Source organism: Callithrix jacchus, chromosome 7 (genome assembly GCF_049354715.1).
Source record: "Callithrix jacchus isolate 240 chromosome 7, calJac240_pri, whole genome shotgun sequence".
Lineage (NCBI taxonomy): Eukaryota > Metazoa > Chordata > Mammalia > Primates > Cebidae > Callithrix > Callithrix jacchus.
The window spans coordinates 43,983,939-43,997,786 of NC_133508.1; the positions used below are offsets into that span (position 1 = coordinate 43,983,939).

Consider the following 13,848-nt stretch of genomic DNA (forward strand, 5'->3'; position numbering starts at 1 on the left):
TCATGGATTTTTTTTTTCTGGTCACTTTGGTAACATCATAAAAATTAAGGAAAACAGAAAATTTGTGAACTGCCCAAACCACTCCAAATCCTGTGCGCCGCCTGTCAGCCCTGCAGGTCTCCAGGTGTCCGCTCCATAGTTTCTGGGGGCTGGACACACTTGGGCTCATAGGAGTTATAACTACAATTCATTTATTCTTTCTTTTTTTTTTGAGACAGGGTCTCACTTTGTCGCCCAGGTTGAAGCACAGTGGGGTGATCATGGCTCACTGTAGCTTCAAACTCCTGGGCTCAAGCGATCCTCCCACCTCAGCCTCCTGAGTAGCTGGGACTACAGGCATGTGCCACCATGCCTGACTAATTTGTCCTTTTTCTTTCTTTTCCTTCTTTCTCTCTCTTTTTCTTTGTTTCTTTGTTTCTTTCTTTCTTCTTTCCTTTCTTTTTTTTTTTTTTTGACAAGATCTCACTTTGTCATTCAGTCTGGAGTACAATGGTATAGTCCCGGCTCACTGCAGCCTCGACCTCCTGGATTCTCAACCCTCCTGCCTCAAGTAGCTGGTTCAACAGGCACATGCCACCATGCCCAGCTAATTTTTTTTTGTTTTGTGTGTATTTTGTAGAGATGTGTTTCATCATGTTGTCCAGGCTGGTCTCAAACTCCTGAGCTCAAGTAATCTACCCACCTCAGCCTCTCAAAGCACTAGGATTACAGGTGTGAGCCACCACACCTGGCCTTAATTTGTCCTTTTTTAAGATAAGGGGTCTCACTATGTTGCCCAGGCTGGTCTTGAACTCCTGGGCTCAAATGATCCTCCTGCCTTAGCCTCCCAAAGTGCTGGGATTACAGGCATGAGCCACTGTGTCCAGCCTCATTCATTCTTAATTTTTTTAAAAAATTAAGTCCAAATCAAACAGACAGGTTAAGTTGAAAAACAAAAGCCCCCTCATCCCCTATGGCTGCCCACCTCCCCTTTAAGCCTTGTGACCAGGCTTCCCCCGGGCCTCTGGGAGTTCAGCCCTGTAGCCTCAGGTACCTACTCCAAAGTGAAATCCGACTGCACACGGCATTTGTTGACCCAGTTTTTGCACCTAACATCGCATCATAAATGTTTTCTGGGAGGGGTCAGGATGCCAAAACCGCTAGCAACATCACATGCGGTCGGCCTGTTTTTCAGGGCAGAGACGGAGCGGGGCCTGTCCAGGAAGCACATAATCGAAGGTGAGGACGTGCTCGAGCACCTCAGGGCCCACACCTGTGGGATCATCGGCGGAGGCCAACGTGAAGACAGCACAGTGCCCGACCCCTCAGTTACCTGACCGAGCACCCAATCCCAGGGCACCCGGTGCTTCGGCCTGACCCTCTCCTTCCACCCCAGGCAGCACAGGGGGACCCTGTCGGGAACGAGGGCAGCCGGTGGCTGAGCACAGACCAGCCTGAGTTTCAGTCCAGGCTCAGCCCCGCACTGGTTGAGTGGGTCTTCAGCAAGGGGCACCCTGCCCCACGCCTCTCCCACACTATCTGTGCAGTGGCTACAGTAAGAGCACACCCCAGCAAGGGTGGCTGGGATGCCACAGCGCCCAGGAAAAGGTGCACACCGCACAGCCCCCGACTCAGCACTCTCAGGCACGGCAGCAAGGCCGCGGGTATCTGGCTCTTGCTTCCTTTTTATTATCTTCATGCCTTTCCTATCTGTGTGCATTTGCTTCAAGGTAATAGATTGACAATCCATTGGTTATCACCTCCATTAATAACCACCTAGGGGGCTTGCCACCTGCTCCCATCCTCCCCATCCGCAACCCAGCGTTTCCCTCTGCCAGCTGTGTGTCCTGAGCTGCTCTGAGCACTCACGGGTGGCTTGGGCATTTTGGATACTATTGCCATTGGTTTTGTTTTGAAACGGAGTTGCACTCTTGTCGCCCAGACTGGAGCACAGTGGTGCAATCTCGGCTCACCGAAACCTCCGCCTCCTGAGTTCAAGTGATTCTCCTGCCTCAGCCTCCTGAGTAGCTGGGATTACAGGTGCCCGCCACCACATCTGGCTAATTTTTTTTTTTTTTGTATTTTTAGTAGAGATAGCGTTTTACCATGTTGGCCAGGCTGGTCTCGGACCCCTGACCTCAAGTGGTCCCCACGCCTCTGCCTCCCAGAATGCTGGGATTACAGGCAAGAGCCCCGGTGCCTGGCCATAGACACTATTGTCTTTGGTGGGAGGGGTAGCAAGTGTAGCCTTCCTCCCTCCACATGTGCTAGATGACGTGCTCTCCCTGTTGTAACAGAGTGGCCTCAGAGGAGGGCATGCTGTCTAGGGGGAGGAGGGGCTCCTCTCACTTAGTCAAGGACGTGTGGCCTGTGGCCCCGACATTCTCCTGAAAGCGAGACCCCCCCACCCCACTCCCCACCTGTGCTGAGGCATTTCACGACCTCCAGAAGCTTCCGGAAGCTTCCAGATGCCAGGGGCCTCTTCTCCATCTCTTGTTCCCTGAGCCGGGCATGGAATGGACCGGCCCAGGTGTCTGTGGAGATGCAGCCACGGCAGTGACGCCCCTGCCCCGTCCTCCCCTAGGTCTGAAAGCTTCTCTGGAGCGGCTGCAGCTGGAGTATGTGGACGTGGTATTTGCCAACCGCCCAGACCCCAACACCCCAATGGAAGGTAGGTGGTCTTCGGTGCCGCTGCAGGTCAGGCCTGGGCAGCGTACAAAGGGTCTGAACCTGGGGTTGTGGAGGCCACCAGCATGGGCCCTGCTGGGCATCTGGGTGAGCCATGAGAGGAGGCTGGGTCCAGGGTGGGAGGCGAGGGGCCAGGCTTCCCCACAGTGGGGGTGAGCTCAGCCTCTGGCTGCCAGCCACCTCCAGCCGAGTCCCTGTCCTTGCTTTGTACCCCAGCCGATCCCCACCACCCCGCCCCACCCTCCCAGTCAAAGCCGCACTGGAACTGTCCCTTCCCCCTGCAGCTGCTGTTTTGCAGCTATGTGAAGTCGCTTGTGGGGACTCCAACTGCAGTATTGTCTCCAATCATGATCCGTGGAGAGGCTTGGGGGTCTTTTTTTGCTCTGGGGAATAAATAGAGGGGAAAAACTTCCGTGCTTTTCATGGTTTTGGTTACTTTGACGGTTTTTATTCTTTCTCCTCCTGCGACCTCAGCCCCTCCGCTCCCCTATCCTCCTGCTACAGGTGTCTTTCCATGTCTGCTTTGCTGCTTCAGGGACCTGAAAATTAAGTTGTGTTCCAGTTATTGTTTTTATATGTTCATGTGAGCACGCACGTGCGAGTGTGGATATATTTTTTCCTTTTTAACTAAACTCGTGCTCCGCGCGGGGGTTTGTGCTTCCTTCCTGCGCCTTTGTCGTGCCCCGCCTCTCAGTGCTCCCAGCTATCAACTCTGGTCTCTTTAAATCTTTCTTTTATCACCAGGGGACCCATTTAGTTCCTCCAAGTCAAGGACATTCATCATAGAAGGTACACAGTGCCCCCCAGCCTGACTATTGACTTCTGTGTCCAAGCTGCATTTTATGAGACAGTATTTTTAAGTACATGATTCTTTCACCCCATGACAAACTTCTCCATAAAATGCATAAAGCGGGGAAAGAGCACCCTATGAGAACACCTTGCAAGTGAAGGAAAGCAAAGTGGTGTTGGAGCCCCCAGCCCCCACCCCCCGTCATCTCATTCCTCCTCCTCCCCGCTCCCGTGCATGCCCCCACCCCTGGGCTTGACTGCTGAGCTCCGTGGCGGCCGGGGGTCCTCCTGATCGGAGGATGCTGCGATCCTCACCTGGAGCCTTGACCCTGGATGGTGCCATGGGAAGGGTTGGGGAAGACCAGGTTTCCACAAGGCGCAAACCTGTCAGGGACCCCAGAACATGTAGCCCTCACTGAGTCTTAGCTCCTCCACAGTGTGTGTTCACTAAGCTCCTGTCTCTTCTGGAGGCAAAGAACACCTGGCTTGGCACGCTGCTCCTCGGACAGCATGCTGGCTGTGCATCCCCTCGGCAGGCAGGGCCCCTGCCTCTCACCAGGTGGCCAAACCTCTCCATCAACATGGAGTCGTTCTCCTCCTGGAAGAATAACCAGGGACTTCTGAAACCAGGGAGCGGCCTCGGGCCACACATGGCCTCTCTGCCCTTCCCACAGCTAAGGGCCCAAGGACCCCACCCCAAGGGCGGGCGTCGGTCTCCCTGGGCCTGGGCCCCTGCCAACTGGCACTGCCACCTGACCTCCCCCCCATGTATTATTTGTGACCTGGCAGGAGATGCCATGGGTTTTGGCAGCAGCTAGAAAGATTCAGTCCTCCTACTTCTGTTCCGCAGCATTAAATATTGAGGTGCAGGACAGTTGTCCCTAATTGTCCCTGCATCTGGGGCCACTGATACCACGCTTGGGCACAAGCGTAGGGTGCTCCCTTGTTCGGGGCCCCTGTCCAGCCTGCTTCTGCCCAGATCCTCCAGGGAGCCCAGGGGCCTTTGCCTAGGACCCCCCCACCTCAGGACAGCCAGGGGCTCCTGCAGGCTTCTGCCCGTCAGCCCCGTCTCCCCATTGCTGCATGGAAGGGGCGCCCCAGGGCAGTGTGCGGTTTCACTGGCTGGGACCTTGGTGACCTGAGACAGCTGCCGGGGAGGGAGAGTGAGGGAACGGGCTGGCCTGGGGGCCTTGGCTTCCCTCTCTCAAGCATGTGGACCTTAGCCTTGGCTGAACAGACCCAGGAACAGGTGCTGCATGGTCACAGGTGCCCCCAGAGTGTTTCTAAAAATCTTCATGAGGCCGCCAGGCCCGGAGTCTGGACCCGGGCAGGATGTAGTCGGAGATCCTCCTGGGAGCCTCAGGTTCTCCTCAAACCTTCCCCACCAGACACTTCCTGCAGGTCTATCAGTGTTGGCTGTTAACGCAGATGGCCTAGGGAGGTGGCCCTGAGAGTTCAGACTCCCTCCCAGATCTCCACCCCCAGGAGGGGACAGAGACAGTTCCCAGGAGCCTCTGGGAACAACCTCTGTCCTTGGAAGGAAGCAGAAAGCAGGACTGGGCCTGCAAGCGTGGAAACCGAGGGGGGTTTACCAGGGGTCTTGGGTGAGTCTGCTGAGACCACCGCTCCAGAAACCCCAGTGGCCTCAGCTCTAGCCTTTAGGAGACCCCAGGTTCTGCTCAGGGGGGATCTCAATAAAGGGGCGCTTTGGAGCAACCCCAAAAACAGAAGTGGACGGGAAACCAGCGCTGCCACTCCATGGCCTCATTGCCATTCCGAGGTGGCGCCTGCAGAACAAAGTCAGCATCCTCCATCCTTCCTTCCTTCCCATCGGCCCCACTCCCAGCCATTTTCAGGACCTTAGCTTCCCCGCAGCATGGGCAGAGGACAAGCAGGCACTTAGGGAGAGCCGGGGCTTTTCCAGGGTCAATGTCATTGCTGTTTTTAGAAACACTTGCACCCCACTTCACTCCCACACTGCCTTTGGCAGTCCAACTTGCAAGCACTGTATCCAACCCGTGAGAAACTGGAGGCATAGTCTGTCACCCCGAAAAGCTAAGCGGCTTCTGAAATCTGAAATGTTGAGGCCAAGTTCTGTTTTTAAAATCACATCCCTATGAGGCTGAGAGGGAGTTATAACCAGCAGATTGTTATGTCTCAAAAACATTTTTGAATACTGGGAAGAATCCACTGTGTCGCTGGGGTGAGGGTCCCTCCTCTCTTCTTTAAAAGGCCAGCATGGAGTCTCCGAGACTGTACTCAAGGCTTAGGTGTCTCTGCCATCCATGATTTAGGTTGTTCCCAGGGCTTGTGGAGCCTCAAAACTGTTCCACTCCAGGCCATGGCCCCTTATAGGAGGAGCACCCAGACCCCTGTGGCCCTGGGATCACCCCTTGCCAGGGACGGGTGGGTTGGGCCTCTGGCCTGGTGCTGGGCTGCTTTGAGAACCTGGGCTTTCTATGCCCACTTCTCAGTCTCCTGGACATGAGAGGAGCTCGGCTCGAAGCCCTGTCCTCCAGGACCACACGGCACCCCAGTCCTGCCGCTTCCCCTTCTCCAGTCTGCTCTCTATTCCAGTGAGAATTTGGGATAGCCCAAAGTAGGAGTCCAGAAACAGGCGAAAACACGTCTCCCTCCTGCTGCCAATCTGACGGTAGCTTGAATGTATTCACCTGGTCCTTCCTAAGTGATCAGGGCCCTAGAATCTTCCCGAGACCAGAGAAGCCCCAATTCTAGAATCCAGAGCCACCTTCATTCTTTGATGTCCCCTCTAATCTGCCATAGAAACATCACAGTCCATCCATAACCCATTTTTCAACATTTCCATGGGCCTGTGACCAGTCAGGGAAATGGTTTTCATGACCAGCTTCTAGGATTGTGGTTCGTTTTTCTCTTTCGTCCCAAAAAGCCCCTCCCACACCCAACTTCGGAGCCAGAAGTACACTGCTTGCAAGACATCTTTGCAGCCCCGTCCCTCCTCCCAGCCTCCTGCCTGCATCTGCAGAATGTCCCGAGGCTGGCCCAGAGCCCCAGCCACCTCCCACCTGCAATTTCACCTTCTCTCACCACAGAGACCGTCCGAGCCATGACCCACGTCATCAACCAGGGGATGGCCATGTACTGGGGCACGTCACGCTGGAGCTCCATGGAGATCATGGTACGGTGGCCTCCCAGTGTGTGTGTGTCCAGGCACAGGCTCCTGGCATGGGCTGCCCACGGAGACCCCAAGGCTCTGGCAGGGTCTGTGCCTTTGGTCCCAACTGCACCGATGCCTGGGAGCTAAGGGAGGGACAGGATGGTGGAGCATGGTGGTTATGTATGCAGGCCTCGAAGACGGGGATTCCACGTGAATCCCAGAGCTGTGTGGCCCTGGAAAAATGGCTTAACCTCTCTGAGCTTGTTTACTCATCTGTAGAACACGTCTGCTGGGTGAGTCCTCATGGGGCCATTCTGAGGAGTCCCTGAGAGAGCCGGTGTGAAGCTCTTAGCAGACATCCTAGAGTTCAGTGAGCACTGAATAACAACACCAGCCACTTCCACTGGCTCCTGGGATGTGCCAGGCGCTGTTAGTTTCAAGGGCTGCACAGGGACCCACTTGCATGCCATCCTCACAGTGCCTTACCAGTTGATGCCACAGGCAGCCCATTTTTCAGACGTGGACATTGCAGCACAGAGAGGTTCGGTAACATGCCAAGGTCACACAGCTTGGGCCAAGATCGGCATCCAGGCTGTGTGGCTCAGAGCCTGGGCTGCTCATATCTGAACCCTCCAGCCTGGACATCCCACAATCCACCCTCTTTTCCCAGCTTACCAGGGCCTCCCCGGCTCCCAGGGAGCTAGGAGTGTGAGCAGTGGGGAGCCCGGGCTGCAGCTGCCAGACCAGCCTGTCTGGGGCACACCTTGGTGCTCCCTCCCTGGCTGCCCCAGAAGCTCCCCTACCTGCTCAAGGTCAGGGGCCATTGGGGCCCGTTTCTGCCTTCACAGGAGGCCTACTCCGTGGCCCGGCAGTTCAACCTGACCCCGCCCATCTGCGAGCAGGCTGAGTACCATATGTTCCAGCGCGAGAAGGTGGAGGTTCAGCTGCCAGAGCTGTTCCACAAGATAGGTGGGCACCTCGGGCCCTCGCCCCGCCCCGCCACCAACCCTCAGGTCCCTCGCCCCGCCCTGCCCCCCACCCTCGGACCCTCGCCCCGCCCCCATCCTCGGACCCTCGCCCCGCCCTGCCACCAACCCTCAGGTTCCTCGCACCGCCCCGCCACCAACCCTCAGGTCCCTCGCCCCGCCCCCCACCCTTGGGCCCTCGCCCTGTCCCGCCCCTCCACCCTCGGACCCTCGCCCCGCCCCCACCCTCGGACCCTCGCCCCACCCCGCAATCTCCGGCCCAGGGCTTGACTCCACCTGCTTTTCCACTCTCAGGAGTGGGCGCCATGACCTGGTCGCCTCTGGCCTGCGGCATCGTTTCTGGCAAGTACGACAGTGGCATCCCGCCCTACTCAAGAGCCTCCCTGAAGGTGAAGGAACGGCCTGGTGGGGAGGGACGGGCAGGGGACCGGCGTTTTGGAGGGGTGGGACCTTTGGGCCAACCGCATTGGTGCTGGGTGGGGCTTTGGGGGCTGAAGCTGCTCCCACTTTGGTCTGCTGGGGACGGGATCCTTGGCATGAGAACATGGAGCCCCTTCTGGCCTGACCCCATGTCTAGAGGGGCTGCCCAGCCTTTGGCACAGGCCCCAGCGAGGGGGCCCCTTCACATACCCCCCACCTTTGCCCCTCACCACAGTTAAGCACTTGCTGCTCGGCCACCACTGACCTCTGGGCCTGGGCGCAGGGATAGGGGTTGCAGAGCCACGGAGGTGACCCTGAAACAGGTGCCTCTTCCCACCACACAACCTCCTGGTGGGTACTCAGGAGGGTCCCCATTCTACAGGATCTGGGGAATGAGGAGCAGGCCAAGAAAGCGTGCCCAGCCAGCAGACTCCGCACTAGGGCCCACAGCCTGGGTTCCAGCAGCATGGCCAGGCCCCCCACTCCTCCCATCCCACGGCAAGGGCAGGACGCCCCCCAGGAAGCCCTGCAATCCTCTGGGAGGGATGGCTGGGGAGGGGGCACTACCCTAGGGCCGGGAGTTTCTTCTGGGCCGCAGGTGGCAGCCAAGACCCCAGGCTGCCAAGCTTCCTAGGAGAAGGAAGGCCAGCACCTCACCTCCTTGTCCTGGCTGGGGATTGGGCCAGCACCACAGTCTCTGCACTCCAGAGCCTGGACAGGCCCCGCTCATCCACCTGCCTGTGCCCAGCCCACTGTCCACTCTCCCTACTTGAGAGGCCTGGGGCAGGGGCAATGTCCTGGCTTCATGATGAGATGAGCTCTGAGGGTGAAGGGTCCAGAAGGAATAAGCCCATTGGCCCCTTGCGCTTGGGGTCCAGTGACCTGCTCTCCTCCCCCCAACCAGGGCTATCAGTGGCTGAAGGACAAGATCCTGAGTGAGGAGGGCCGGCGCCAGCAGGCCAAGCTGAAGGAGCTGCAGGCACTTGCCGAGCGCCTGGGCTGCACCCTGCCCCAGCTGGCCATAGGTAACAGGCCTGGGGGCACCAAGGGACCAGTGTCTCTGGGGAGAGAGGGGAGGGATCCCTGGATATCAGCCCCCAGCCGGCACAGGTGACAGGGCTCTAAGGGGAACGGTTGGGACCCCATGCCTCTAAGGTGATGTCAGGAGTCCCTGAGGACCTGGGCCACCCCCTCCACCCGACAGCCATGGTAATGGGGCTACCACTTTCATGGGAAGAGGATAGGGAGTGCTGAGCACTTGGGCCACCTCTCCACCCAAGCCCCCTCCAGCCACCTCTTAGGCAAAGCCCCTGCCCAGCACTGCTAGGCTTCCTAGGCACCCTCAGCCCCCACACCAAGACACTGGGGGCCCAGTCAGGGGCAAGGCAGAAACATCAGGGGCCCCTGCAGTGGTTGTTTCTTCCTCACCTCGTGTTTCACCGACTCAGCCTGGTGCCTGAGGAACGAGGGAGTTAGCTCCGTGCTCCTGGGGGCCTCCAATGCCGACCAGCTCATGGAGAACATTGGGGCAATACAGGTGAGTGCGAGAGGCCTTGCTGGGCAGAGTCCCCATCCCAGCCATGCCCTGTCCAGGCTCATCCTGCGTGCCAGGCTCAATTCTAGGTGCTCAGGATGCATCCGTGAACCATCAGAGCTCTTCTCCTGGAGAGCTTGCTTTCCAGCAGGAACAGACATACACGCTGACTGCAAGGAACAAGGAGGTTACAGTGTGTGCTGGGAGTGGATGGGCACCACAGGGGAAAAGCCGGAGATTAGGGGAGGGGAGGGGAGAGGAGCTGGGGCCAGGGACGGTGGCACTGCAGACCCAGATTCAAGGAGGCCCTCGAGTGGGCTTGTTGAGAAGGTCGTGCTCAAGCAAAGCCTTGAAGAGGTGCAGAGTGAGCCATGCAAATGCCTGAGGGGAACCCGAACCGTCAATGCAAAGGCCCGAGAAGGCCTGGGGCAGAGAGGCAGATCCGAAAGGCACTGCACCCCTCCGGGGACTGGCGTGCTGCCTCAGAGTGAGATGGGACGCTGGGCAAAATTGTAGGCAGAGGAGGGCGAGCTGCAGCTCAGCCTGGAAAGGGAGCCTGCTCTCACTGCTCCATCCTGGAGGCTTTGGGAAGCACGGTCCGAGATAGAGGGCCCTGGTGGGACGAGGCGCTGCAGTTCGGAGACCAGAGTGGTGGTTGGATCATGGACGTTTGGGAAGGCGGGACCGTGCGGCTGGCTGACCACCTGATGTCTGTCAGTTTGGGGGTGAGAAAGCGAGGTGGACGTCGGCCCCTGGCTGTATCACCAGGAAGGATGTCGGTCCTGTCAGCTGAGGCAGGCACAGCCACAAAGAGCAGTCGGGATGTGGAGTCCAGCATTTGGCCTTGGAGTCTGCATTTTATGGCACTGCCGCCTCCACCCTTACAGGAAGGTTCTAGAGCGCCTTGGCGTTTGAGGGGTAGTGCACAGGCCCAGGCATGCTTCCTCTCTGCCCCAAACCTTCTGGAACACAAAAGCAGCACAGCCTCCACCTGCCTCAGATGGAGCCCAGGTGTGATGGGGTAACCCAGGCCTTGCCAGACGACCACTGAGGGGAGCCTCACCCCACCTCCTCCCCAGGCCAGGCCCGTCTTGTGGGCGAGATTCTGATTCGTTCTTATTCTTGTATGCAGGTCCTTCCAAAGCTGTCGTCTTCCATTATCCACGAGATTGATAGTATTTTGGGCAATAAACCCTACAGCAAAAAAGACTACAGATCCTAAGCCACCCCCACCTGCTCGGACAGTTCCCGTTCCCTCCAGTCTCTGTTCGCTCGCTTAAGCTGTTTCGAAGCCAAGTAAAGAGTGTGGTTTGCATCAAAGAGAAACACCACACTGTGATGTCACTGGGAAACAATCTCCCAAGTTGCTGCCAGACACCGCCCACTGCTTCGCCGGACAATGTCGAAGTCCCACCTGTGCCGGGGACAGCATTGGTTAGGAAGGACGTTCCAGCCGTCCCACCCAAGCCTGTCGCGTCCTCTCATCTTCCAAGAAGAGACCACCCAGCTTTCTCCCAGCCACAGCCACGAGTCCCAAAGTCAAGGCCAGGAGGAACCGGGTCCTTGGGGCAGGCAGGGCCGGCCTGTCCTCTGCTGAGAATCCCTACCTGGTGTGGGGGGAGAGGGGTCTGGCCCATGGAGGGGCCCCTCTGCCGGAGCCTTGGTTGCTGGGTCAGGGCCTCCCCACTGGGGGTCTTCCTCTGCCTCCCACTTGCCAAGGGCTCCAGGTACAGTCTAGGGGGCCTGACCCCAGATTCCTCCCCCATTCTTCTCTGCTCCAACCTGCCCCACTGGGTCCCAACAGGGGCCATGCCTACCAAGCTCTAGCTGGCCCTTGACCCCCACCCACCCCCACCATTGCTGTCAGGGGCAGGGACCCAGGGGGATTGGCTCTGCAGTCTGGGAGCCACAAAAAGTGTAGAGGTCTGATTTACAGCTCAGCATCCCACTGTCTTCCATCCACACACCAATGATGAGCCTCACACCAGCGAGGCCTGGAGCACTTGGGAGGGGTCACAGTGGGGCAGGCCCCTCTGTCCGGCCACCCCTCTGTCCTGGCCCTGGAAGGCCCTGTGGTCATATACTCTAAGCTGGATGGTGGCTGCTGGCCACATCACGACACGTGGCAGCAGGAGGGCCCTGTGCACAAGGACGCATTCCTCTTGGCCCCTGTAGACCTCCTTTAAAGCTGCCCTCTGCCCCAGGCCACTGTTGTGCGCCAAGGTTGTGGGCTTGGGTTTTGCAGAGAGCATGCTTGGACCCTTTCAGTAAGGAAGGGCCCTTGGGGTTTTCTGTGCTGTGTGCCCAGGACTGGGGGGTCTGCAGCCCCAATAATGTAGGCAAAGACCTCGGGGAACCTCTCCCTGGAAAGATGGCCAGGATGGGTTAGCACCTCCCACTGCCCAGTGCCTGGAACAGACTAGGGAGAGGGGAGGGAGGGCAGGGCAAGCCAGAGTGATGCCCCTGTGCAGTTTGGGCCAGAGGGCTAGGGATGCCAGGATGTCTGCAGGTGCTGAGGTGCCATCCAGAGTCCCAGGCCTGTGTCCCAAACAGTACCCAGGCTTTGCTGACTGTGCAGGGCAGGGCTCTACCGAAGCCACCCCCACCCCTCGCCAGCAGGCCCCACAGGGAAGCCTGTGCCTCCTGCCCCCAGGGCGAACCTCATCTCGGGCACCTCTGTTCCCACTTGTCTTGGAGGAGCCTCTGTTCCAGAAGGCTCCACCCTGCCATCCTGCAGGGACCTGCTATCCCATCCTGGCCAGGCCGAGGTCTGGGAAGCTACGTGTGAAAGCCACAAAACCAGCGGGGAGAGGCTGGGTCAAGGGGAGGAGAGGGACACAGCGTCTGCCATTCCCAACCCACCTTCATGCTGCCCCTGGGGAGGAGAGGGACACAGCTTCTGCCATTCCCAACCCACCTTCATGCTGCCCCTGGCGTCTAAACCCTGGCTCCTCCTCGTAGACCAACTCCTGGGGTCTCCACCAGTCCTGCTGCCGGCTTCACCAGAAGCAGCCCTGTAGGTGTGGGGCGGGGAAGTCCTCTCCCAACAGAGGTCCCAGCCTTTGGCCTGGGTCCAGGTAGGAGTCGCCTGCTTCCTTCCACGACTGGGTCCTGCAGTGGCCAGTGGTGCTGGAGGGCAGGTGGCCCGCCCTTGCCTGCAGGGAGGGTGGCTGGCCCCATCCCCACTGCCACCCCAGCCCCACCCACTGTTTGAAGAGGGAGGAGTGCATGAGGTGGTGCCCGCGGTGGTCACTGCTGCTTAATACAAGCCACACCTGCGGCAGCTGAGCCCCGGAAGGCTTCGAGTTTGCCAAATATAGGGAGGCTGGGCCCCTGGTGAGCTTGGCCAAGGCCCAAGGCCCTGGTACCAGGATGCAGGCAGCCTCAGGCACAGCTCTTCCCACAACCTGGCTCCTGGGTGTCTGGTTTACTCCACACCAAACCACAGCGAGGGTGTGAGGTGCTCTGCCTCTTGGAGCCAGGTTCCCCCACTCCAGAGGGGGGTGCTGGGTGGAACCATCTGAGAAAGTACAGAAGGCCAAAGCTAAGGTCTAGAAAGGGTGGCGCTGGCCGCTGCAGAGCCCCCAATTTCCCTCCCATTCAGCCTTGTGGCCAGACCCCAGGTCCCAAGGAGTGACGGCGGCTTCCGCCCATCTTCTGTCCTTGTCCAATCATGTAAATAATGTGCTTTTTCCCTCTTTTTTTTAACCGACTGTGGTTCCTCAGCTAATTGCATTCCCTACCTAGGCAGAGACTGTCCTATGCCTTGAGCTTCCAAACAAGACTCAGACCACGACACAGCCACCGTATTTATGGAATGGCAAAATAAAGCCCAAACCCATCGGACTCTGCGACTTTCTGCTCCTCTCATGTCCTCGGGGTCAGGGCTGGGCCAGGGTGAGGAGTGGGGGAAAGGCTGCTGGCGCTGGGGGCCCGGGGGCTGGGGCCTCCCCCAAACCTGAGCCTGCAGCTGAGGGCCGGTAGGTTGGAAAGGGCCCGTGGAGAGAGAGATCAAGGGACAGAGGTTGCAGACAGGGTGGTCAGAAGATCTCTCCCAAGTGAGTCAGCCCAGGTGCCCACGGAGGGTGGGTGTCTCCCCTGCCACCCCCAACACATCCTTTCATCAGCGCCAAGGGTCAGAGATGCTTGCTGGGAGGCTGCTGTGCCCTCTGGGGACCTGGCTGGCTGCTGTTCTCATGAGGACAGAGATCGAGGCCTGGGAAAGCCCTCACGGTGCGTGTTTGGGTGCAGGTGAGAGGGGCCTCACCCCAGCACACCCCTGCTTTGGGCTCCCCTCCTTCCCAGTGAGCCCTGAG

At 58.6% G+C, this 13,848-nt stretch overlaps 1 protein-coding gene across 6 annotated transcripts in view; it reads left to right on the top strand.

Annotated features, from left to right (window-relative positions):
* Positions 1–13,378, top strand: part of KCNAB2 (voltage-gated potassium channel subunit beta-2) — a 110,129-nt gene extending 96,751 nt beyond the window's left edge. For 3 of the 6 annotated variants that reach the window (XM_035307538.3, XM_035307537.3, XM_078330232.1), the window contains 9 exons: positions 1,175–1,218; positions 2,564–2,650; positions 3,412–3,456; positions 6,528–6,613; positions 7,441–7,561; positions 7,873–7,967; positions 8,903–9,023; positions 9,447–9,535; positions 10,665–13,378. In XM_035307538.3, the coding sequence (XP_035163429.1) occupies positions 1,175–1,218; positions 2,564–2,650; positions 3,412–3,456; positions 6,528–6,613; positions 7,441–7,561; positions 7,873–7,967; positions 8,903–9,023; positions 9,447–9,535; positions 10,665–10,754 (778 nt within the window). In that variant the 3' untranslated portion in view covers positions 10,755–13,378. The remainder of the gene's footprint in view (positions 1–1,174; positions 1,219–2,563; positions 2,651–3,411; positions 3,457–6,527; positions 6,614–7,440; positions 7,562–7,872; positions 7,968–8,902; positions 9,024–9,446; positions 9,536–10,664) is intronic. The other 3 variants (XM_035307541.3, XM_035307540.3, XM_078330233.1) reach the window with 1 other exon arrangement.
* The last annotated feature ends 470 nt before the right edge of the window (positions 13,379–13,848 follow it).